The 27,345-nt window shown below is 36.7% G+C and overlaps 1 protein-coding gene across 1 annotated transcript in view; it reads left to right on the top strand.

Annotated features, from left to right (window-relative positions):
• The window catches only part of EIF3H (eukaryotic translation initiation factor 3 subunit H), a 97,288-nt gene that overhangs the window by 67,460 nt on the left and 2,483 nt on the right, over positions 1-27,345 (top strand). Inside the window, exons 3-6 of the mRNA XM_077778929.1 lie at positions 15,895-16,062; positions 17,582-17,681; positions 18,878-19,027; positions 25,703-25,823. Of these exons, the coding sequence (XP_077635055.1) occupies positions 15,895-16,062; positions 17,582-17,681; positions 18,878-19,027; positions 25,703-25,823 (539 nt within the window). The remainder of the gene's footprint in view (positions 1-15,894; positions 16,063-17,581; positions 17,682-18,877; positions 19,028-25,702; positions 25,824-27,345) is intronic.

Here is a 27,345-nt window from a genome sequence, read left to right as displayed (position 1 = left end):
GAAATATAATAGGTGCTCAATAAGTAATTAGGAATTACCATGAGACAGTTATTATTACTGTGACTGCCTGAATGTATGGTTTTTTTTTTTTTTTTTTTTTTTTTTTAACTTTAGAGAGAGAAAGAGAGTATACAAGTGGGAGAGAAGGGCAGAGGGAGGGAGAGAGAGAATCTGAAGCACGCTCGCCACTCAGTGCAGCGTTCAGCATGAGGCTTGATCTCACAACCCTGGAATCATGACCCGAGCTAAAATCAAGAGTCCAATGCTCCAACCGCTTGAGCCACCCAGGTGCCCCTTACTGACTTCTTGAGTCATTTCCCTCTTTTCTTCAAAGTTTTTGGTCATGCATAAAACTTTTTCGAGTGGTGGCATAATGTCATCAAAACATTTGTTTAAAAATATATGGTGACTTTTTTTTTTTTGGCAAATCGATAGTTTTTCCAGGACAAATGTAAAATAATACTTTCCAAAGAATTATTTCCAAAAATAATGTATTTTGTAGCTAAAAATGGACAAGTCCCAACTACCAGAGCATCGTTCATAATACTCCTTTTTTTTTTTTTAATATTTATTTTTTTACTTTTTTGAGAGAGAGCAAGTGGAGGAGGGACAGAGAGAGAGAGGGAGACAAAAAATCCAGAGCATGTGCCATGAGTTCAGGGACATGGAGCTCGAACTCACAAACCATGAGATGAAGACCTGAGCTGAAATCAAGAGTCAGACATTTAACTGACTGAGCCACCCAGGCACCCCACTTTTTTTTTTTTTTTTAAAAGCACAAACCAGCAGAAGTCACACTATTGCAGTGAACTTTGTAAAATAGCTGCAAAGATAATGGCAAACACCATGGTTGGGGAGAAAGCTGTGTTGTTTCTTTTACAAAATGACTGTTAAATAATACTGCCTAATATCAATTAGGCATTTACTGTTAAGTGTGCGCGTTACTATATATTCAGCTTCCCAACTAATTACAATTGAGGTGTACAGAAGCATTCCTTCTTAGCCTGCATGCTCTTCTTATATACAAGAGAAGTGGTAGTAATTTTCTTGTTCATCATGGAGAATCCATGGTTAAAGAGGAGAGAGTTTTTATTTAACAATTATTTTGTGAGCTGTGATACAAACAGGAAAAGTGTGTTAGGATCAGTACTGATAGAGAACAGAGTGCTGAACTCTATTCAGTACTGAATAGAGTACTGAAACTACAGTTTTCAGCAGGAAAAGGGCATTGATAGCTACTACCACAGTGCTGACCCACACACTTCTTCATTTACAGGGAGAAGCTTCATTGGCTTTAAAATTTTTCTCCAATGCCCTCCTTGTTTTGTACCTGAACATCTATGCAAGTGGGTTGCAGTTTTTGAATCCATGTGTCTTATAATTAAAATTGCCAGCCCTCTTTCCTTCTTTTTTTTTATACTCAGTAGAATTTTAAACTTCATGAAATAATGTTATTTCCTTTCTAATCTTAATTTAATGCAGAGGAAACTAGTGAAAATAATAAAATTAAAATTTCAGTCTGAGTGTTTATCTTCAGAATATGCTGAATGAAAAATCTGACTGTGCGTTTCTAGTACTGCCTGTACGGAGAAAGATGGCTGCATGAATCTTTCACATTAGAGAAGAGATCACATTTTTATGTCTTCTTTATGACCCAGTCAGTGCCAATAAAAGCTATTTCCATTCCTTCATATAATTTGCTAAAGTGGCATGTTTTAACTAAACATAGTATCCTAAGTAGCTTCACAGTGTTAGGTGTGAGTAAAAAAAAAAATCACAATTTTTAACATTAAGAATGTGGTAGTGGGATGAGTAAAGCATTCCCACTTTACTAAGCCTTGATAATTGTAATTTGTTTGAGGAAGAAGTTGATGAGATTGCTGTGCATATTTTAAAAACCACGTCTAAATATGGCAGTAGGTTATAAATAGCTGCAGAGCTTAATAAAATCAAGGGGTTAGAAATTAGTTCCCAGAATTTCCCTAAGTGAAATAGTAATTTCTAGGTGTAGTGTGTTCCTCAGACAGAGGTTTATATATGTATAAATAAATGCAGGCCTAGATGCAGGATCATCTGACAGTAACAAAATGCTTGTCGCTTTACCTTATGACCCGTAAGTCTGCAGAGGGAACTTCTAATTTAGTAGAACTAGAACGAGAAATACAGTGCCTTAGAAACACAACAACCCATGTCCTCCATCTCTATGTTGCATATTAAAACTCTGGAGATGATGTGCGTCACCTCTGTCACAGATATATAGTAGTTTTGTTATGGTTTTAATCTTAACTTTATTAAACTTTTATTTATATAATTAAAATTAGGATAATAGCTTTTTTTAAAACTTGAAATCAGTGGTGTCCATCAGTGCCAAATGTCCATTAAAGGATCTGCCTGTGATACAAGTTTGAGAGACACTGTTCTAGTGGTTATTTGTCTGAAATAAAGTAAGTGTTGGGGAGAAAATCTCATGACTCTCTTCACACCTCCTCCTTCTTCGGGGTTAGTCTGGGGCCTTTTTTGCGTGTGTGAGGAGCCCACATAGACTCATTAGTCTAGAACTCTTGTCCCTTCTGGAGCTGTGATCCCGGTTACCGTCCTTACTCTCTGACCACCCTTGTCGTTAGTCGTAAGGTTCCTAGTCCATATTTTTTAGTGAAACTGACTTTTTTCATTTATCTCTGTGGACTGTTAGCACCTAAAAGCACAATAGAGATAATTGATTCCATTTTTAAAACTTAGCAAAGAAACAAAATTTTATTCGTAGTAGGTTTTTAATCTGGTTTTTATCTGGTCTTCGCTAAAACTATTATAATTGCCACGCGATAAGCATTAAACCAAGTCATTTTTTCATTAAAATCTAGATGATTTTAAAAATATTTTTATGGGCAGTGTGGTTATTTGGAGGCTTTCCTCTATTTTATTGTATTTAATGGAAGAGTAAAGATAGCAATTCAGGTCTCCTGTTTTCTTAGCCAGTGAATATTCTTTTGCACTGCATTATTTGGCAAGGTAGGAAGCCAGGTCTTTGACTCCCAAACTTGATTTCTTGGTTGTTATTAGCAGAGATAGTTTGTTCACTTTAAAAATGCAGAGAACTGTATAGGATTGCCCAGATACTTTCTTTAGGAGCATTTCAGCATTTGTGTACACTCAGGAACACCGGCTGTCATCCTGTGTGTTGTATCTGCTCTTCTACACTAGCATATGAGCTGCAAGAACCTCTTTTTAAAGTCTCCCTCACCCAGTGCTGGACAGCACCTAAATGTCTGGCATATTATAGATTGGAATAAATAACTGGTGAATATATGAAAGAATGGATGTACGAATTCACTGTTAAAATTTCTTTCCCCCAAAATACGAAGAGGAAGCATCTGTAAGCCATTTTATAATGCCTTTATTGAATGGAGTATTATAATCTTTTCTGCAAGGTGGTGTGTGTGTGTGTATATATATATCCTTTGGGGATAGGGGAGAATTTGTTGTTGTTGTTAAGGTGATGTTACCTGGTTTGAAAATGCTTTGAAACATTGCAGATACTCTGATTAAACTCTGCATTTTAAGCAAATACTGTTTGATTTGCCTTTGGCACAATTTCTTGGCATAAGCTGCTGGCTCTGTATCTATGGACATTGCTGTGAGGGACCACCTTTTTTTTTTTTATGGGATGGAAGAAATAATCTGAAATAAATTCAGGGAAAATAAAACAAAGATAGCCCTTCCCTAGATAGTTATTTATGCTTCCCTAGATATATATTTATTTATAGTTAGGCAGTTTATTTCTATCAGTGTCGCCCATAGAGGTTAATTCTATTTCAAACATCTGGCAGGATCCTTCCTGCCAATTGCGGAAGAGAATTATTTGGTCTGTTTTGTAGCCTTCCAGTATCTTTCTGTATAATTTTCTTGCCTTTCAATGATTTTTATTCCCCCCTACACACTGTATTTCATCTTCCTCTCTAATCCAAGAGGCTGTTCATAGAAAAACATCTTTAGGAGCTTCAGATTACATAGTGACAGCTGATTAGACGTGTCTCCGTAATGGCTTCTAGAGGTGGCTGTAAAAACTGTAAAAACAGGATTACTGAGTTACTTGAGGATGGTGTTACTGTGTGTCTTTAGAACTATGTACCTCCAAGATACATTTGTAACATTGCAGAATATGATTTGTGCTAAGCATATTTTTATAATGTTCATATTTTTGGTAGAGACCAGCCTTTCCCCAAAATGTGTATTCTTCTCAAATACAGAAAGGATCTCTCTGTATTAGAATCACAAGCCCCTCCTTGTGTTTACAACACTCTTAGCTTACAAGTCCCATTCATTATCACCTTGTGGATAAGGGCATATATTTTCTCCTGTCCACTTTGGGGATTACTAGTCTTGGTCACAGAGTGGTTGAAGCCTCCATCCAGCTTTCCTCACAGTGGACTTCCTGGTCTTGGTAGGACAGGGTAAGAGTGACATTCTGTTGGGTATCTTGGTGAAAGCTGGACTTTCCTCTGGTCCTTTGGCCTGTCATTCTTATTCTTTCTGATAGTGTTGTTCCCTTTAGTGATCTCAGTGCTGTCCTGCTGTTGTTTGGCTATCCCTGAAGTGAATTGATTATTGCTTCATACTTTGTCTCTCTTTCTCTCCCCCTCTCCCCACATACATACATACATAAAGAGAAACAAATCCCTAAATGAGACCACATTGGCTTGCTTTCTACTGCATCTCAGTACTTGTTACTCTCTTTTCACTCTTGAGCCCCTTTGAGAATTTGGTGAAAGCTATAGACCTTCTCTCTACAAAAATGCATATATGCATGTGGTTTGGGGACAAGGAGATTTTAAGGGGAAAGGTAACATGGCCTTGTTAAAAACAAGCCAAAGGGTTTCTAACCTCAGATTTATTGTGGCTGCTATAAGGATTTCTGCTTGATGATTTTCTCAGCACAGAACTCTGTATTCCTTATCCTGTAAAAATAAGTTTGGATGAAGCAGAGCAAGTAGGGAAAGAGGTGGGGGACAAAAAAGGGTGAATGGAGAGTATGGTTATAAGTACTTCTGTTTCTCTGTTTTAAGTAATACATAGGAAACTATTTGCCCTTCCTAACCTTTTCTTAAGTTTGATCATTTGCCATTTTTGCCAGCTTTCCCATATTTAGTTTATAGCTATTCTTAAAAGATCGTGTCCCTTTGGCTTTCTTCTTATAGCATCTTTAATACTGGTTTTCTAAGTCTAAGTTGTCCTGATGTTTGAAGGTAAAGGAAACTATCTTTGGACAGTTGAAGCTGCCAGAGTGGAGCCAGTAGGGGCATGTTGTAAAGCTGTTTGCTGTATCTGATTGAGTTTAGCTATTTTACTTCTGGGTGGCAGTTTCTCCAGTAACCTTTACCTAGTCGCCACATAAGCCGGCATTACTGCTCACTCCTACCCATCCCTTCATTCTCATTGTTGTTTTTAAAGTCACCTGTTGGGAGGGGACACGGAGCTTATTTCCTTTCTTTGCAAGAGTTATAAATGGAATCAGGAGATAGAAACTTATATAGTACAATGCAATTATAGTGTTACATGCATAGTAATAATAGGACACCAAGATTACCTTTTCTTGAAATCTAATTTCTGTAGCTTGTCTCTTTCTTTATTGAATCTGTTCTTTATTGTACTGAATATAATTAGCTTATAGTTTCAGTATCTAAGAAGTATTTTTTAAATTTTGTCATCCTTATTCATGCCAGATTGGTTTTTGATCATATTCATATTTGTACATACGAATTCAGTTTCATGAAATGGTATGTTACAGCTTCGTAGATTTTATTTTTTGTAGTCACACATACAACCTCTAATCCCCTTCTCCATTTTCCTGATTCCCCCCTACTCCCATATGGAGATGGGTGAAGAGAGTTTATACACTTGGTGACCAACTTAATCAAACCCAGTTTTCCAGAAACTGACTTTGACCGAGATAAGTGCTATACGTGACTTCTGGATTCTAATTTGCATTTCTGGGTAACAGGTGATGGTGAAGACCTATTGAGTTTTTCTTGATTATTTAGTACACAGAGCTCTTGCTGTAAATGATTTCATTTAATCCTCTTTTAACTACTTTCTGAAGTAGATACTGGTTTTCCCCTCATTTTATAACAGAGGAGACCTGGGCTAAAATAATCTTGTTTTAGATTATATAACTAATGTGTGATAAAGATGGTATCTTGGCTAGAACTGCCATAACAAAACACAGTAAACTGGGTGGTTTAAACAACAGGCATTTATTTCTCACAGTTTTGCAGACTAGAAATCCAAGGTTAAGGTGCCAGCAGGGTTGTCACTTTCAACTCTGTCTTTACATGACTTAGAATACTCAGTACTGCCTGTGGATGGAGAGAGAGAAAGAGCGAGAGTGCACTTGAGCACATAGAAGCAGGCTCTGTGTCTCTCTTCTTATGTGGTGTCTAAAGGGCATTCATCTCTGTGTAGAGGCCCCACCTTCATGGCCTCAACTGAATCTAATTACTTTCCAAAGGCCCCATCTTTAAACACCATCGCATTGGGGTTTAAGGCTTTAACATAAGAATTTGGGGGTGGGTCATAATTCAGTCTATAGCAGATGGTATTCAGACCAGATTGGCTACTTCAGATTCTGAATAGTCTGGTACCCTGTTCTGTTCCCTGCTCCCACAGTTTAGGAGTGCTGGTATCTAGGTTATTTGGTGAGCATGGTAAATGTAGGCAAGTTAGTAGCAATAGAAAATTCTGTTGATATGAGTGTACATACTCCTTTAATATTACATATCTATTGCACAAATCTTTTGCCAAAAATCGTGGAAAACAAGGCCAAGAATAGGTAAGAAAACAAAATGCATACCCAATAATCACTCCCTGGAGAGCCATTGCCATTACCATTTTATCGTATTTCTTTCTAGTCTTTCTCCTTACAAGGAGGGAGCAACCCAGGTTGTTTACATATTGGCATTTATATGGTTTATAGTTTTATATATCTCCTTTTTTTAGTAGCATCTCATGAGCATTTTCCCATGCCAATTAGAAATTTTTTAGAAGCATTCTGAATGCCTTGGAGAAAATAAATTTGAGACCAGTTCAGAAGGTAGATGACTGTGAGTTGAGTGTGGAAGATGACTCAGAGTGCTCCATACTGAGATAGAAAACCCACAAGTAGTAGGGTTTGAGGGTGGGATGGATAAAGCCAGTTTGTACCTTTGTATTGTGTAGTACCTATGGGACTTTACCCTGAAAATGCTCAGTAAGCCAGAGCAAAGTTGGTGGGAGGTAAAAATTTTAAATTGCCATTATCATATGGCATTTTCTAGCTGGGGAAATTAAAGCTCAGGAGAGATAAATGCATTAACTACCACCAGCTTGTTGGGCAGCCAAATTGAAGAGGCTACTTTTTAGAAGACTGTGTCACTATAACTTTATGAGGCTCCTAGCACAGGTGGTGCTCAGTAAATGTTTCAGAACGAACAGTTTTGTTTGTACACTGCAAATAATACCTGCCCAAAGCGATCATTTGTTCTCTATTTTGAATATTTACTGCTTACTGCTAATGCATCTCATTCTATTTTTTGAACAACTGGAGTTTGAATTGATAGGGGATGAAACTATTAATTCATTTTGGCAAAACTTTTTCCTTTTTTTTTTTGTTCATAGCTTGTACAGACTATTTTTTGTGTTATAAAAATTTTCATGAGACCATTCTTTCCTTGTTTTACATTAAAAATGTAGATTTATCAGAAAGGTAAAGCAGGTGTGATTATTCTATTATGGAAATGTCTCCTGTTTCTCAAAAAGTTGCATAGTACTTTTGCTTTGAAACCTTACATGAACACTTTATATTAGGGTTAAGTACTAGGGAAAGTCTTAACCTACTATGAGATCTGATGTTTTTCTTCCTTTGAATAATATAAATGACCGTGTTTGCCTTATTGCTTTGATTGCCAGAATGCTCAGAGCCAAATTTGTGTATTTTAATAAAAATTTCCATGGCTTGCTTTATTTTGTTCAGGTCTCTGCCTCACCTGCAATTTCTTCTTTCTATATTCTGATTTATACTTTGCATAGTCCTGATTTACTGCTTATTTTTGTGTTTTATAGCAGGCTACTTCCTGTCCTTTGTGATACATAGTAAGATTGATATATAATTATATATATGTCTGTGTGTATAATTTCCTAATAATTGTGACCTTTCTAGTACATTAACAAAAAGCGTGTTTTTGAAATATTCCATTTTTTTTTTCCTGAATAGTTTAAGGACTTGACTTTGGGCTAGCATTAATGTAATGCCTGATATATTGCTGTAAATATGACAGAGCTGTTCCCTGTCCTCACGAAAAACCTGTAACCTACAATGAAATACATGATTTCTAAATCTCTTTTGATTTTCTAACATATCATGCTCTTAATTGTAGAAGAGGTAGCATTGGTCAATAGGCAGTTCTTCAAGAGAGGATTCTTCATGGTGATGAATGAGAAGGTCTATAGCCTTTGGTCCTGTCCAGGTGTATTTACTTTGTATAAATAGATCTTAGATGACATATAATGAACTTTTTAGTTACTCTCTATCATCTACTTACCTACATGTATTTTTATGACCCGTGTGTGTGTGTGTGTGTGTGTGTGTGTGTGTGTGTATGTAATGTTTTAAATTCTTATAACCTCAAAGAAATAGGATCTCTTGTGTATGTTTCATGACCTGGTTAGGAAGGTAACAATATGAAATTGTTACAGGATGTACACGTTATTTTCTGTAAAGAGTCCAATTGATTTCATAAAAGACTTTTTGAGACATATTAAAACCTCAGAAAAACCTGATTTCCTCTAATTTTTAAATCTCTTACTAGTTTTAAAAGAGTTGTGCCCCCCACCGCCCACTGCTTCCCTTATCTTCAGGTTGGCATTAGAAGGAATTATTGGTCAGAATTCATAAGTACTCTAAAGAAGAAATTAAACCACCCAAGGCAAATGAACTATGAAAAAAACATTTCTGTAAGATTATTAAGAAAGGCAGTATTTTTATTATTTCTTTTAAAAATAAAACTGATTAGTTTTTAAGTAGAGTACAATATATATCAGGCACTTAATGTGAAAAATGAACTGTTACCAAAATCCTGAAGCATTCACAGGGGTGGCCTTAATAACAGATGTATTAAGTGAAGAAAGAATTAATATATGATACAGACTTGGGTGAAAACAATATGGAAGTTTTAAGACACGTGTACCCCATAGTTCTCTCCAGCCAAAGTCGACTCTTATTTAAGTCTTTTTTTCAAATGCACATTCTGTTTGCTTAAATTACATCTGCTACTAGCTTTGAACACTTCCTGCAACGTATGTGCAGCTTGGCAGAGTCTGATATGAAGAGGAAAGCACAGAATAGTTTGTCTCATTAAATAATGAGAGAAAATCTTTACAGTTCATAGCCTGTGGGTGCTCACTGGTGCTGCTGGGAAGGAGGCTTATAATTATTTTCTTTTTTTCTTTTTTTAATGTTTTGTTTATTTCTGAGAGAGAGAGAGAGAGAGAGAGAAACAGAAACATGAGCAGGGGAGGGTCAGAGAGAGAGAGGGAGACACAGACTCTGAAGCAGGCTCCAGGCTCTGAGCTAGCTGTCAGCACAGAGCCTGATGTGGGGCTCGAACCCACGAACCACGAGATCATGACCTGAGCTGAAGTCGGAGGCTTAACCGACTGAGCCACCCAGGCACCCCTATAATTTTCTTAAAAGTCCTCCTTAGGTTAGCCCTCATGCTCAGATAGGAGGTTTTGATGTATTCCACTTCCCTGTCATGTTTGTCGTAATCGTTGAGCTCTGCTGTACAGTGTGGGGTTTGCTTGCTTGCTTACTTTAAAGCCATTTGTCTCTTCACTGAGCTTAGTAGGTTTCTTTGCTGCAAAGAGCATCTACTGCATCTTGTCTCTGTTTCTTACTTGATGTGTTTGTGCAAGTCATCTTTGATCTAAGCCAGTTCTTAGTTACAAAGTAATATTGGCATAAGTTTCAAATAGTAAAATAGAATGCAGTGTTTTAGAAGTTTGATTACATATTTGTGATAACTATGGACTTTGACATTTAAAAACCTTTGAAGGTAGTTTTATCACTTAAAATCTTACTGGTATTGCTAAATTATTGATTGATTTAGTGGTCAACAAACAAACATGCCTGAGCTGTATTTTCTTGAAACCTAGACATTGAGTATTTCTGTTCTGTTTGTGTGTTATGCTTTGTTGGCTCAGAAATAATTAACACTTTATGAATAAAAAGAGATGAAATTCTGTAAGTGGGTGGTTGCCTGGACTTTGGAGTCACTGAGTCTGAAGTCAGATTGAGTCCTGCCACTTTACAAGCTGTGTCAAACAGTTTGTCTAAGACAGTTTCAGTAATGGTGATGAGCTCGTTACAGTGTCTGTGAGGAATATGGTCAGATAACATTTGTGGACGGGAACTCTGACATAATAAATGCTCATTGAGTGGTAGTTTCTCTCCTGGTGTTTAGGTCTGCCCTTCCCCCAGGCTATATATATGTGGATATTTTAAATATAATTTTATCGTATATTTTAAAATAATTTGGATCTTTTGATATAGTACTGAGTCACTAAATGAGACAGTATGTCCATTAAGTTGTCTCAAATTTCTGAAATTTAAATTAGGTTATTTTGTCTTTTCAAAGTTAACTAATAAGACATCTATAAAACACTTTTTTTCCTTAACCTGACAGGCATTATCTCGAGTTTGAAACTATGCTATAGCTTTAACTTTCTGCTTTCAGCTCATCCCAGCCAACTGCTTGTTTTTCACTGAGAAATGATCTTTTAGTGGGGTTCACTTCAGATAATAAAATAAAAAAGATGATTTTAAAGACAAGGGTGAGGAATTGAAGGAGAAAGAATGCTGGCTACTTATTCTACTGAAATAAGCTTTTAATCCATTCATTGTCCTTCTCAGTGATCTTCAAGAGAACTCATATCTCAAGCTTGTTTGTTGTTTGCCAATGTAACTCCAGATATAGCATTTAAATATAAAACAACATATTATTTTCAGTGTTTTCATATTTGGAGATAAAAACAAGAGAAAGCCTAACAAATGTGGTGGATTTTTGAAAGGAATCGTTATTGGGCAGACTGCCTCAGTTAAGACAGTTTTAGCTGTAGGCAATTTAAAATTGACTGTTTTGCAAAGAGGATATCTGGAAAAAGTGAATATGAATATCCTGGTGCCAAACTTTGAACAGTTATTCAGTGTTGTAAACCAGGCTCTCCTTTGCTTGGGAGAGGCTTAACCAATTAAGACAATTGTAAAGGTTGAAGAAATTTATAAAACTTCGGCTCATTTTTATAATCCTTCCAAATTTTGTAGCACCACCTCAACTGCCTGTTAAGTATAGCTTTTGTATTAGTAATAGGAGTTGGTGTAGTAGTAACTATCAGTTTATTTTTGAAATCCATTTGCTGTGCCCTGTATCTCAATCCTTTGAGTGTTTGCTCTTTAAGCTAAGAATGCTTAAAAAGTTCTTTCCTAAACTTCTCACTCTACAGTTCTCAGCCCTTCTGTTGGATATTACCATCATTTAAAAATAGTCCCCCCTCCAAAATAGCTTTCCTCTTGCTATTCATCTTTGGGAACTACCCTAGGAATATGTGGTTATTAACTCAGAAGTAAATATCATTGGTTGAAATTGCTGCTTGGGTTTCTTTCTGTTAAATATGAGAATTTTAGAACAAAAGTGAAAGCGTGCCTAACCCTGGACCAATTCTACAAAGATGCCTTTAAATGCTTGTTTCTTATTTCATTGACCTGCATTAACTCAGCAGTAAGGAGTTTGTGGTATTGAAGAGCCTTCTTTTTTTTTTTTTTCCCCTTTTCCTTCTCAGTTTTCTTTTTGTGTTGTTGTTGTTGTTGTTGTGATCCTTTTTGTTCTGAAGTGTGAAGCACTCCTTAAATAAGAGTGAACTTTATCTCTGCCTGGGCACATCTTTTGTGCTGTCCTGTTAAAACGCCAGCCCAGTAAAGTGAGTCCAGCTGGGCATAAGACAACATAGTTCTATCTCCCACTCACCCAGAGCTTGTGGGCTAGGATAAGGCATCATCATAGCCACTTCCAGAAAGCATGAGCTTCCTCCCCTTCCCTGTTACCTTTGTTCTTGTGGCTAAATTGGGTCTCTTGTGTGTGTCTTAAGCACCCACCCCAGTATAACTCCCTAGAGAAACTAACTGAGCCACAAAAGTAATGACGACATTCACCTGGGAGATTAGAATCTGCCATGACCGTTCCTTATTTCCTGTGTAAAATTTACTGGCATGTCACCATTTCATGATTTTTTCCTTGTGTCTTCCATAGACCAGAGGGGTGAAAGGTGTGAGCTGGTGAGGCAGCTCAGATAGTTGAGTGGTAGTAGCTGCCAGGAGCATGGTTTTGAGACCATTTAAAGGACGGTCTGCTCGGATTCCTTATCCCTGCTTAAGTTTACCAGGATACTTCTGTAGGGTTTGGTTTTGTACTTTTTGAAAATGTGGGTTGGAGGAAGAGGAAAGGAAACACTTTGTGGGTCAAGGTAGATAAGAGTCACACATCTGTGTCAACGTTAGACAGAGGACACAGTCCTAAAAGTCTGCAAAGAAAGCAATTCGCTTGGCTGGCTGTGAGTTTTTTCTTGTTCCTCAGCTTGAATATAATAGAAAAAATATCACATAAAAATTCTTTCTGTTGAATTAAATGTACCTCTTTGAACCATGTGCCGGAGGCCCATGTGAAGTAGTCCTGGTGAGGACTGGGCCTCAATGTACCTAACTTTATATGGAAGCTCCTGCTGCACCTCATGCCCATCTTTTCAAAGATCCCTTGCAGCCCTTTTCGATCCTTTCTTTCTAACGTCCAGGAGGCCATTCTTTAAGTTGCGTTTTTAATTTTTAAAGTTGGGGTAGTGAGTCCAAACCAAAATAGGGAATATCCAGAAATTTTACACGGAATAGGCCCAGAATAGATTTCTTCTGTAATAGTGAAATTCTAGTGCCTTGTATATTTTCAAAAGCAATTTTATCAACTTAACCTGTCTTGTTTGTACCCCTTAAAATTTAATATTTATTTGCCATCTTTAGGTCATACGAAAATGCTTATGACTTTAAAAATAAGTTTTTATTAGGGGCGCCAGGATGGCTCAGTCGGTTAAGAATACAGCTCTCCATTTTGGCCTAGGTAATGATCTCAGGGTTTGTGAATTTGAGTCCCACATCGGGCTCCGCACTGATAGTGTGAAGCCTCCCTGTGATTATTTCTCCCTTTCTCTGTCCCTTCAGTGTGTGCGTGCTCTTTCTCCATCTTCTCCATATTGCTCTTCTCCATATTCATCAAAATAAATGAATACTTTAAAAAAAAGTTTTTATTAGAGCTTTGTAAAACCTTGTGTGTCATGATTTTCCAAGCCATAGAATGGAAAAATGGAAGTAGTCTCCTAATCGCCAACCCCCCGCGTCCCTTGCCCCAAGTTCTACCAGCATAGAAGGTCTCTTCACTTCTTGGTTCTCAGAATTAAATACATTCGAGCAGTGTTAACTCCAGAGGGCTACACGCCTCGTATTCCTCAGTCTCTTCCTAGCTAAGCGTAACACTTCATTTTCATTTTTGTCCAAGGGGCTTCAAGTAGGTAAGATTCTGGATGAAGAAGGAATTTAGAGGTTTGCTACAGTTCATAGAGGGTTTTTAAAAAATTTTTTTGTTTTTATTTTATTTTTTTTAAATCTCCTGCATCCTGAAAATGCTATTATAAAAGCTTTTGTGTTCAGTCTATTTGGGGAGAGACTTAGTAAGATTACTGACTGTTTTTCAGAGTAATTCATTTTTAAGTATTAATGTTTGCTGGAGGCTATGCTTTAGTCTATAGAAAATTATAACTTATAATTAGCATAGCCAGTGAACAGTGTGGAGTCACAACATTTTCACTGTGATGGGCTCTTAGATCTTTCTGGAGATGGGAAAGCTAAGCATCAGAAAGCAGCCATTACCTGGACAGCAGGATCCCCCATGGGAAAAATCTAAGCATTGGTTTGAGAACCTAGATCTCAATATTCCAGGTCTTTTCTTTTTTTCTACTGTTGCAATTGAATCTAATTTCTGCTTATGTTATAGCTAAATTGTACATGGACACATATTTTGGAAGTACTGATTTAAAGAAATCATCCTATACAGTCATGTTTGTAATGTCAGTTGCTTGGTAATCTCTCCCCATCTTCTCCTCCTCCCCCGCCCCCCGCTTTTAAATTTTTTTTTCATGTTTGTTTTATTTATTTTTGAGAGACAGAGACAGAGACAGAACACGAGTCTGTCATGACCTAAGCCGAAGTCAGACGCTTAACCTACTGAGCCACCCAGGCTCCCCCTCCTTGTCCTTTTTAAATGAATAGTAAATTTGGTCTGGCTCCTATTTTATTTGTGATATTAGAACTTTTCATAAGTTAACTTTGATTAAATTTCATTTGCCAAGTTGGTGATTTTATTTTAATTAAAAAGAGGGAATTTTAAAGCACAAGGAGACCATAGCAGTGATTCTATACCATATTTATGTGGTTGATATGAATCTGTTAAACTAGCTGGGAAGGAGGTCTGTCCTGTGCCAGAGAAACAAAAATTTAAGATTAATGATAATTGACACAAGATCGTCATACTAATTTTATACTGCTTCTTGAGGCCATCATATTGTATATAAAAAGAAAAACTAAGAAACATAATTCTTGAATAATTAAAAAGTTGACTGGCATATTTTATCAGGAGAAATAGAACTTCCCTTGGAATTCAGCAGATTTGTAATGTTGAAAAGTAAGATTGTGCCCATCTGAGAAAGGTTCTTTTATACTTTATGATCCTGAATCCTTTTTGCTTTATAGAACCATAGTGCTGTAACCAAGGAAATGACAAACATATAACTTTACTTTTGCTAAAACCTGATTAAGAGTTTTACAAATGAAGTGAGTAGATTCAGAGTTAAGCAAATATATTCATTCCACGTAGTTGTGCATTCATTATAATAATAGAAATAGCTTGGATAGTAGGTTGACTATAAAATTCTCTCCTGTATTACATATTTGCTACTCATTATTGGGCTATATTGATTTTAAAGATTTTAATCTTTTATTTATTACATTCTCAGTTTGCACCTATTTTTCTAGTAATACTGCTTTAAGTTGATAATACACATTATACTCATTAACGTGAAGGGAGTAAAAGTCAACCTTTTCATTCTGTACATGGTGATTAACATATAACTAATGAAAAATTAATATCTGTTAGTTAACACAAAAGAGCACACAAGAAAAGAGTTCTTTTTAAAATTTAGCATATGCAGCAGGGGGCACCAAATGAAGGCAAAAATGAATTCTTCTATTTTAAATCAGCTACAGCTTGTATTCTGTTCATATTTAAATAATGTGGTAGTTAATTGTTTCCCTTTCATTTTCTTGATGATTTTAACTTCTCAGTTCTAAAATCTGTGTTGAAGAAGACACTGATAACTATTCTCACTTATTAATTCAAATTTCTTAAAACCAACGAGTTTAGCAATTACACATATTTTTTCTTAAACATTGACTATTTTTAAGAGTTTTGAGAAGAGAGTGGAAACCACATTTAATAAATAATTTCAGTTTTAGAATGAGGCATTATTGTGTTTTTGGTAACTTTTCTACAACATGTTATTTCATCAATGAAGAAAGAAATTGGTGATTTGAAATCATTTGAAAGCTTAAATTCATTTTCTTTATATGTGAACTGAATTAATTTTAAATCTGGAAACCTGTTCCCTGTAGCTGATAGATTGTTGTGTAAAAACTCATTTCCAAAAAGGCTTGTTTTTAACATTTGTGGCATCATTAAATAGATTTTCTTTTACCCACACCCCATCATCTAGTGCAATATCAGATGGAAATGATGCGCAGCCTTCGCCACGTCAACATCGATCATCTCCACGTGGGCTGGTACCAGTCCACGTACTATGGCTCGTTCGTCACCCGTGCACTCCTGGATTCGCAGTTCAGTTACCAGCATGCCATTGAAGAATCTGTCGTTCTCATTTACGGTTAGTGGGAGTTTCCTTTATTATTCTTTTCTTCCCTTAATGTTATTACTACTATTTTTGCTTTCTGTCTTTTTGCCTCTAAGAGCAGCCTGGCAGGCCTTCTCAAGTAAATACCAACCCTGTTTCTGCAGCAGCCTCAGCAGCAGCTAAGTCTAGACAGGGTTTCCTTCTTTCTGTTTATTTTTCTTGCTATCAGAGCCCTGATGTGTACATTTTGGAATGCTGGAGTAGCTGCTTCATTTTTATTCCTCCATCTCCCCTCCCTCATTTGAAGGGGCTGGTGGAACTAGACCAGATGTCTAACAAACCCCAATTGCTGGAGTGTCTGGCTCTGTACGTGACTGACCAATCATAACACAGCGTGCCAAGTTTTTTTTTTTTTATACCTCTGACAGCAGCGTACAAAACCTGGACTGTTTCTTAGCACAAAGATTTTTTTCTTTTCGGCCTATTTAATGGTGTTTCCTCAAGCTCTCCAGACCAGATGTTCTGTGCTGTATCAGAACTGTAGGCAATTTAACAGCTTTATAGCCTTCCCCCTCCCCAAACACTCACAGTTTGCCATATCTGGCAGACTTGCATATAGTTTCCAGCTGAGAAGTAAATGTAACGTCCTGAGTATCTGTCAGAAAAAATACTAATGAATACGATCAATCTTATGAGCTGCCCCAAAATTGTTTCAGTATGTTAACAATTGGATTACAGTAAAGAACAAGTTGTTAAAGTGTACTTATATTGGCTGGAAACATTGCATCATCAGACCTTGATGAATTTTCCACTTGTTTCAATCTATTTTGGTTTTCATTTTATCACCTATTGCTAAAAGTTTCACTGTGTTAAGTTTCAGACAACATGAATGTTAACACAGGTTTTAGGCGAATATTAGCATGCCGGAGCCGTTATCATGCAGCAAGTGCTAAGCTCCCTTACTCAGGGAGTGTTTAAGCAGCTAGTTTTTGACAAAATTAGTTTCTCTGAAACTAAAAAGATACTTTTGTGATAGTACGTTTTAGTCGTTTTGTTTTTAGAGTCTGTTTTACTAAATTTGGGCAGTGATTCTTAGGATGGATACATTTTGTTTGCAGGGTTATTTAAATTAGTTGACCAAAATGCACAAGTGCATGCAGCATATTTTCATATTTAATATCATTAATATTTTTCTTGTCATACAGGATGGATATAAGGTGTGTAGAACATAGAAGCTGTTTAATTTTCATCAAGATTACTGGTTCAGGCTGAGGAATAGATAAGAGAATAGCTGCATTTTGAATCCTTTATTTTTACTTTAGGGAGGCAGTTCCTCTACCAATTACAAGTAGGACGGTGGGGTTCCTACATTTTCACTTAACTATCTGCTGCACTGGTTTGAATCTGCTTCAAATTGTGTTCTGATCATTTGTTTTGGCCTTCACTTTACAAAGATTGTAGGATAAGTGACAGTGTGCCTGGAACCAGTGTCATTCAGGCACTGGTGGTAACAAAATTTCTAGTAAATTTCTTTCTCTTTTCCTTATTTGAGATCCCATAAAAACTGCCCAAGGGTCTCTCTCGCTGAAAGCATACCGACTGACTCCTAAACTGATGGAAGTTTGTAAAGAGAAGGATTTTTCTCCTGAAGCGTAAGTGTTTGGGAGCCTGTGAGGCGTATGGTAAAGCATTGGCTGTTTTTCTTTTAAGGTTTTAGTTTGCCACATGTATTGAATCCATGGTGGTGGTGGTGTGGTAATGCTTCTGCCATGTGGACGGTAGACGTCTTTTGCATGGCCGAGTGCCACTTGATCTCTCCCTTTCCATGTTTAAACCGTTCTTTATGAATGTCTCGTCTGTTGTTCTCACTATGGGTGAATTCAGTTGGAGTGGGAATTAATTAGCTACTGGATTTGAGAAAATAAATGATTAAATAAAGGGAAGTTGGACGAGTGACCGGTGGCTGTCAGAGCGGGAGCTCTGTGTCAGGAGGACTGTGAGATGTAGGTCTTACTTTCTGAACTCCTGTTTTGTGGGGGTGGGGGTGGGAAAGATACAGTTTAAGGTGTCAGTAAGGAATGTGGGATTTTGGAAATTCTATGGTCGATGGTATGAACAGAATTAATTGGTAAAGCTGTTTTATGATCTTACATAATGGCATTGGAATATTTACATTAAAATTTTTAAAAATTCAGAATTCTTTTATTTCCTGTTAATTATGGGAATTTTGATTTCTTATTAAAGTGAGTAGTTTTGACTTCATTTAGGACAGGCAGTTTTTTGCTAGTTTCCTAATAGCTTCTAAAGAAATTAAGGCAAAAAATGTTAAAAAGCTAACTCATGAATAATTCTTGGGAGTGGAGGTGGTGGTTATAACTAAATTGTGAGAAATGGCATTTTTGCTGTGTTCTGAACCATTGTATATGGGGTCTGCTAGTTGTTAATTTTGTTCAGTAGACTTTTAAAATGAACTTTCCAACAACTAGAGTATTTCCCTTTACTAGATATTTTAAATGTTTTAGATACAGATTATATAACTTAACTTCCCATGGCATTTACATTTTAGTATCAATGAAATTTTGAAGATACCTGATTACAGAGAAAGAATAGTTCATTTTGCCAGAAACTTGTTTTCTGGGTTTTAAAGCTCAAACTTGGATCATTTTCAGTGTTATTCAAATCATTTGACTTATGCTGGACTCTGTAAAACTCGTTTCTGTCCCTTTTTAAGAGTGGTAATGAAACCGAGATCCTGGAGAGGGCCTGTAATTAGAGAAAATGTATGAGAGAGTCAATTTAACACTTACTTCTGACCACCAGACTAAAGTATTTTTAACATGCTTCACAGATTGAAAAAGGGAAATATCACCTTTGAGCACATGTTTGAAGAAGTGCCGATTGTAATTAAAAATTCACATCTGATCAACGTCCTAATGTGGGAGCTTGAGAAGAAGTCAGCTGTAGCAGATAAACATGAATTGCTCAGTCTTGCTAGCAGGTAAGTGGCCCTGTCTAATGAAAAGTCCCTTTTTATCACTTTCTGCAAAAGATTCTTTCACTCAGAATTTAATCCATGAGTCAAGAAAGAATTACCCAAGCACACTTTGAGGTTCTTAAGACAGAACAACATGTAGTATTTATCCAGCCCTGCTAAGATCCCAGGAAAAAGGCCAAACTGATAAAATGAAAGTGTTTGAATACTATACTTTCTATTATACGAACACTCTGATGCCTTTGCTGTATCATTTTTGCTTTGATATGGTAAATGCCCATGGGAGAGGAGTTTGTTTGTCTGTTTGTTTCTTTTGGGGCTTAGCTTTATTTATTATACACTGTCCTTAGGAGGCTTATGGTATTATGTCTGGATATTTAATAATGCTCAGAAGAAAAACAAAAATGCTTATTTGTTTTACTGGTGGCACTTGCTCCTGTTCAGATATAGACTATTAGTAGTGAATTTCCAGTGTGAATTTTCAGCTAAAGTTAGAATTTTCTGAACCTGACCCTGGCTGTCTTAGACAGTGGTGACATCTTCTCCTCCATTGTGACTGCTTTAGCTATCTAATTGCTAGATATTCATTGTGTTGGTAAAGCATTGACTGAGGTGTTCCAAACGGATTATTTCCTTTATGGAATTAATGTTTCTTTTCCTATCATTTATCACTCTTAACAGAAGTATAAGCAGAATCATCTGTATAGCTCCTCTTAAATGTCCTTAAAGGGCATTTGTTGGTGATTGTTTTGTGGTGGGAGAGTGCTAGCAGCAGACCTGTAGAAATTAAATAGGCCAACTAGGTAGTCAATCAATATGTATTTGTTGAATGACCACAAGGTGTGTTTTTTTCTTAAGCACACAGTGTGGAACCGAGTCTCAGTTATTTATCATACTTCTATAATCCCAAGTAGAAGCTTGCACAGAAGAGCATACAGGCTTTGTACTTCTTTGTGATAAGATGTGTGGGATAAACCTGGGAGAACCAGAAAGCCCAGTGTTCTTCTCCATGCTCTGGAATGGATAGGACTGAAGAGCCACTCTGTATTGCATGAATCCATCATAGAGGCCACTAGAAAGTCTGTACGGAGGAAGGAGATGGAAACTGCGTGGTAAACGGAGTGTTAAGTGATGCAGCCAGCTTGCAAGGCTAATTTGGAGCTAAAGAGTGTACTGTGGACTGCAAACATATATCCATAATAGTCCTTAAATTTGTCTCTTTTAGAAGGTCATACTTTTCTTTATTACTTTTACAAACACATTCAGCACACCTGTATTTAAAGCATTGTGCCAAGAACATTCTTTAGCATGCAAGGTTACAATTTGATATATTAAGTATATATGTAGTTACACAATAATTTTAAATTTATTATGTGAAAGCTTTTGCTTATGTAATTTATGCCTTCACCCTTTCTCAAGCTTATTGAGCATACAAAACAAATATAGCCCTTTTGTGCTTTAACATTACCAGTGAGCTGGTCTGTAGTGCCTGTTTGTCCAAAACAGCATTTATAATAGCCAAGAAAATGCTCCCAGTTTGCCATAGCAACTAAGTTCTAGACAAATATTGTATTATAGTTTTATCTTCTGTATTTTATGTGAAATAAAAATAGAGGCACTTTTCTTTTCATGTGAAATTATTTAAAACGTAAATTTGTGTTCCTGTTAGACGGGAAAAAAATGAAGCAACCCTGAAGCAGTACCTATACTAATGGACTCTTATATTCACCCAAACTGATAAGGCTATTTTAACAGACTGAACTGTAACCTTTGTGCATCTCAAAGTTTAATTTTTAACGTCAATAGCATGCTGAGAATCAGGCCAGTCACCATGAAACTTTTCTAAGAAACCACATCAGAAATCAGCTCCTCAAACATTTTGCTTGGTCTTGCTTTTTACAACCCATATGTGGATGCCACTTTGGTTTACCTGATAAATTTGTTCTAGGCTATGAATAAAACATACTGCATTTCCTTTCATTTAAAAAGATTCTAATTTTTAATTTTATTGAATGAAAGTTCTGGTAATGGCTGCTTTGTAACATCCTTCATTAATTTTTAAAAATGTGTTACACAAGCTTTTAGTTTTTCACACATGAAAAAATAATTGTGTTGTTTACTCTTTAGAAAAGTAAACTAAAGGTGGCCATTATACATTAAGGATAAGGATAAATTGATACTACAGCCAGAGTAGACTTATCACTGCATGTCTTGTTTCACATCTGTTTAAGTGAGCTGTTTTTCAGTTCTTTGTTTCCTTGACAATAAAAGAAAAGGCTATATTATTGAAATTCCTAACAGTACCTCCTTGGTTCAGTAGTCTTGTTGAATTGGTACTACTGAAAAGATCCTTGTAAAGTTGCTCTTGGTAATGGACCTGATTTCCTGTGAATGTTGTCTGTGAAATAGTTAGATATTATTTTAATTCCTTTTGCCCTTCAAGACCTGTTTTGCAGATTTTTGAGTATTTATTTCTGAAGAACATTATAGTAATATAAATTATATGAAATGTTTAGAGGCCACAGATCTATGCTTGTGTTCTTTGCTAATTAGTATACTTAACATTACATAACATTAGTACTTTATATTAAAGACCTTCTGGGGTAGAGAGGGCAAGTCTATTCCAGTAGAATTGCTAGAATCAGTGTAGCCATTCTTCAGGATTTAAGGTGTGGGAACAAATAATAGATCTGTCTCTGCATTTGGTAGTAAGTCTCCCTTATGGTTTTCTCCAGTGTCATTATCCTTCCCCCCATCACCCAGTTAATAGGGTTTGTGGTGATCTTCTCTTCTCTGAATTTCTTTTGCACTTAGCTTATAAATGACTTGTAGAAACAACTAATTGCATAATTAATTGTAGCATTTCTTGTATTTAGTCTAGCACTTTGGGCGTTCGTTCTTTCGTTGGTGGAAATGGAAGGGTCAGTGCCCTCTTCCTGAAGGCTGTCCCATCCTGTCCCTCCTGCCTTCTTGGGATCCGGGTCATTTCTCCTACACTTTCTTTCCTCGGGTATCTTCACTTGCTGTATGCACTGGTTCTTTTCTATTATATTTATTGACTTGTTTTTCCCATTAAAAAATTGACAGTGTTCAAGTCCTCAGAAAAATGGAAAGAGTTAAATCTGATGAACACACATAAACTTTTTGCCTGGATTTACCAGTGGTATATCCTGCCACGTTTAAACCTGCTGTCTTTTTATCTATGTACATAAGTGCATGGTTTTTTTTTTTTTTTCCTGACTCATTTGAAAGAATTGCTGGCATGACTTTTAACCCCTAAGTATTTGAACATACATCTCCTAAAGACGTTTAAACTTGTTTAAGTCTCCCTCATCTTAAGAAAATTATAAAAAGAATGCTTTTTGATCTCACGTCATTATTATCCTTTTCCCACCTTTTGCTTCATACTCACTTATTTGTATAATCAAACTTAGTGTTCCGTCTGTTCTCCATTGTCAGAGCTCTAACTGAAGTCATAGAGGACTTCATTACTATGTTACTGGAGATTGTAGACGCTTAAGCATTTAGTATGTTGATGACTCCTTCTTCCTGAAATACTTTATTTGGAGTCTCTGAAAGTATACTGTTCTAGGTTACTTCTCATTCTCCACAGTGAGCCCTCTTTGCTCATCCCTAAATATCAGTTTTCCTCAGGGTCTGTCTTCCCTGTGTACATTCCTGGGGTGATATCATCTTATTTCTGCGTCTTTTGCTGCCTTAGGCCAAGGCCTCATTATTTCTATTCCTGATTACTTTTGCAGTCTCCTAACTTCCTGCTTTTAACCTATTCCTCTTTTATTGTAGCAATCTTGCTAAATGCAAATTGTACTATCATATTACTCCTTTGCTTAACTTTCTGGCTGGTTCCCCATTGGCCTTAGAATAGAATCTTGCTTCCAAGACTCTGTGCTGTAACCCTGGTCTACCTCTTAGTTTCACTGCTCTCTTTTACCAATGTTGCCCTCGGTACAATTCTTCTAAGGCATCATGCTTTTCATGCCAGAGTGTCCGAACATCCTGCCTGCAGTGTCCCTTCGTCCCTTCCTTGTCTCCAGCTCCTCTTCAAAAACTCAGAATTCAACTGTCACATTATCTGAAAGTCTCATCTGTTCCTACCAGACTATCTTCTATGCTTCTGTTACATCACTGTGTTGTGTTTATCTAGTTACATTCCTGTCTTCTCACTAGGATGGGTGGAGTGCAACAGTGTCTTTTATAGTTCAGTCCATAGTATCTGATATTGACTGGGAAAATACATATGTACTCAATAGTGTGTGTTGAAAGTGTGCATTTAGATGACAAGTATTGTTAAATTTTAAGCTTGATTGTATTTGGAACACAGTGTGACTGTATTATCAGTGGATCTAGACTAACTACTTGGGGAAAAAAATTACTCACCTTGACCATTGGTGTCAAGACAATTAGAGAGGAGTTAAAATCAAGTTGTTAAGTAATTAGAAGAAAACAGAAGCAAATACTTACCTCATTTTCAAAGAATAAGAAATATTTTTAAGTTAAAAAAATGATTCACAAAATTAAATGGAATAAGACAAATATGAAATAAAATTTAATTTGATAAAAGCACTTTTGCAAAAAAGTGAAACATTTGAGCGTTTGAAAAGAGTGTCCATTAGGTCAAGTCACTGGGCTAAGGTTATGTAGGTAGTGCCAGACCTGGAATTAGAAGGTAAATTTATTTACACACACACACACACACACACACACACACACACACACACACACACACACTTCTGTGTTCTTTCATTTAAGAAAGAGCCAAAACTTGGTAAAAAGACTACAATTCAGTGGCTTTTGGTATATTCACCATGCTGTGCAACCATTTACTACTAATTCCAAATCATTTTCATCACCCCAAATAATATTCACTAAGCAGTCACTTCACCCCTCCTTTCCCCATGTCCTGGCAGCCACTCATTATTTTTTGGCTCTATGGATTTCTTTATTCTGGACATTTCATGTAAATGGAACCATACAGTGAGAGACTTTTTGTATCTGGGTTCTTTTACATAGTATAATGTTTTTAAGTTGTATGCATGTATCTGGACTTCATTCATTTTATGGCTCACTAGTATTCCATTGTATGGACATACCACAACTTATCCATTCATATTTTGATAGACATTTGGGTTTTTCCCACTTTTTGGCTTTTGTGAATAATACAACTGTTAACATATGTGCAGTCTTTTGTGTGAGCATGTTTTTAGTTCCTTGAATAAATACACCTACGAGTGGAATTGCTGGGTCATCTGGTAACTTTAAACTGTTTGGGAACCACCAAACTGTTTCCATTAGCAGCTGTACCACTTTATATTCCCACCCAGTGTATGGGGGTTCCAGTTTCTTTGCATCTTTGTCAACATACCACAATCAACTCTTAACTAAAATCTCCTGGTTTCTACCCTCTAGTCTGTTCTCTGCATAGCAGCCAGAGGGGTCATTTTAAGATTTAAGGCAAAATATATCACAAACATGAACAACTCAAGGGCACCATTTGATTGGAGTTGAGGGGTTTCATTCACTTTAACTGTTGTTAGTGTTTTGTGGTGAGCTGATGGCTTCCTCTTTGGGCTTATCTGACCTCTGTGCCCCAGCCATGGTGGAGACCTCCTCTTTTTTCAGCCTCGTTCTTGTGCATCGCAGGCATTCAGCACTGATGCTGTCTTCTCCCAGGAAGACTTTTTTGTTTGGCTGACCCTTCTGACCATTTGCTTTCAGCCTGTCCTCTCCTTAAAAGAACAGTGCAACCATACTATCCAAAATGTCTTCTACCTTCCTTCCCCTCTTCCCCATACCCAGTTATTTCTAAGCTCAGTGAAGATAGAGACCATGAACGTCTCATTCATCATGGTCTCTATTCGCTAATGCCAAAGTTGGAATATAATAGATGCTTAGTAAATACTTGTTTGATGTGAACGAGTGAATACTCTTTAGTTATCTTTAGAGTACATACATGTAGTAACAGGCTTTACCATGGTAGATAGTTACAGGCAGAAGGCAGTGAATATGATGGTCATTTTACAAACCATGAGCATCATTTTCTAAGATGATTTTGGTAAATTAGCTGCAATAGAAATTTCTGGAAAGGAAAAGAAGTATGCCTGACCATACTACACATTTTAGGAAGGGCAAGAGGAAAGGAGCCCTCTTTCTTTCTTCATGTAGCTTTGCATAATAAATGCTATTGTTCTTTTAGAACCTGCTGGATAGAGAAATCATGTGCCAGAAGTCTTAGTGTGTTTGCATGGCTCTTCCTTTTCACACCTCCTGATTTAAATGCTCTGGAACACTGTTGGGAAGGAGGTGGTACTAAGGATAAAAGGTGCGGGATTGCTGAGCTTCAGTTAAACTTGGTTGTTCAGAAAATAAACATTATAGATATGCTGCTAGGTATGTTTAACAGCTCCTCTGAGATATGTGTGCTCTGACAGTAAGAAACTGAGCTATTTCAGATGCTCTGGTGGTTACAGTTGTGAGTTCAATATGGAAAGTTTAATAACAAGCTGATTCACATTCTTTCCTGGACCCTTGTTTTTATGTATATGTGTGCTCTCGTTCTTTTAGCAAATGGCAGCTCAGTTTAATATCTCAGAAGTGTTTAGAGCAGTGGCAGAGCTGTAACTTTAAAGTATGACACGTCAGTATATTTACTTTATATTTCAGCAATCATTTGGGGAAGAATCTACAGTTGCTGATGGACAGAGTGGATGAAATGAGCCAAGATATAGTTAAATATAACACATACATGAGGAACACAAGTAAACAGCAGCAGCAGAAGCATCAGGTTGGTGTTATGGAAAAATTCAGTGGACATGGAATTCATTTCTAAGTATGGTGCTTCAAGAGTTACATTCAAAACGATTGACATTATATTTAATAACGCATTGACTATTAGCTAGTAACTATATCATATTTAAAAAGGTTATTCTTTGCATAGTATGTTCCTCACATATTATTTCTAAGTTGTACTTAAAAACACCTGTCTTAAAGAATGCTGGTGTATTAAACTCAGATTGTGATGGCCGTGTTATGCAAATAAGAGATACATTTATTGAGGAAATCAGAGGCAGAAGAGATTCTGGAGTGTCACAGCTCATTTCTTTACTAACTATAATTGGTTTGGTAGTGGCTCATTGCAGCATAGTTAGCAATCTTCAGTTCATTTGAAAAACTGAGCAATTGTGATTAAGAGCAAGCAATTTTGATAGGAAATAATAGACCCACTGCTGTGAAATAGATAGTATAATACAGATAAAAACCCTAGAACTACCTGAATATTCTCACATGCCATATACACTGCTGTGGCCATTTAACCTTCTCTTTATTAGTGTTGTTTGAAGGCCACATGATTCTTACAGTTCCTGGAATATTGTTTTTTGGACTGTATTCTTCCGAAGGATACTTACAGCACTTGATGCATACATAAGTTGATGCCAGAATGTTCATCCTTGAAAATGTTTGTATGTGAGTACTGTGTGTTCATTAAAATGCACTTTAAACAAGGTGAGAACTGTACAATTCTCAGCACACCTACAACCAAGTGGTTCTAAGAAAATTACACTAAAATTTTTAAAATATCAATGTTCATATATAGTGAAATGTAGACACTTTGTTTCTACTGAGATTTTAGAAACACATATAACTCTATCTAAAGTATATACCTCTTAAAGGAAAAGATGATGGGTGGTAAAGATGGTGACGGTGACACACTTCTAAAGGGTAGCGGGGGCGATGACCGTGGCAAAGACCCAGCCTGGTTCTGTCCTGCTGCTGCTTCCTGTGGGTGAAGGGTGCAGCCTGGAGTATCAACACTGTGAGCCCATCGATTCTGGAAACCAGTCTCACAGATATTTTTTTACCCTTCAAATATGTCTTTAATTTTTGCATGTGATGTTTATTGTACCACCACCATTCATAACCCTTTTTAGATTTGCCTGACTTCTCTCAAACCCTGTAATGAGCATAGAAATCTTTGCAGAGGAAGGCACTCACTCCCCTTCTTTAAGAATCCAAGGACTTAAAAGTTTTTTACTCGCCCACCTTGGTTTCTCATTACCTGGCCTTTTAAGGGCTGGGTGTGGGTTATTTTCCCTCTGCTGTTGTAAGCAGCCCACAAGTGTTATCTCTTGGTTGTAATTTGCTCTATGAGTCTGTAGTTGATCCATACCTTTAGCTATCTCCCCACCTTCTCTTCAGAGATCACAGAAATCTTCAGTTGGAAGGTTTCTGAAGCATTATCAAAGCCAATATTCATTCTTAGCTATAGGGCTAAAAGCACAGCTGATTAGTAGAAGTGCTTACTACTG

The sequence above is a fragment of the Crocuta crocuta genome, unplaced genomic scaffold, assembly GCF_008692635.1.
Source record: "Crocuta crocuta isolate KB4526 unplaced genomic scaffold, BGI_CrCroc_1.0 scaffold448, whole genome shotgun sequence".
Classification (NCBI taxonomy): Eukaryota; Metazoa; Chordata; class Mammalia; order Carnivora; family Hyaenidae; genus Crocuta; species Crocuta crocuta.
Note: the sequence above shows the minus strand (reverse complement) of the source record. Positions and strands in the feature narration are given on the sequence as shown.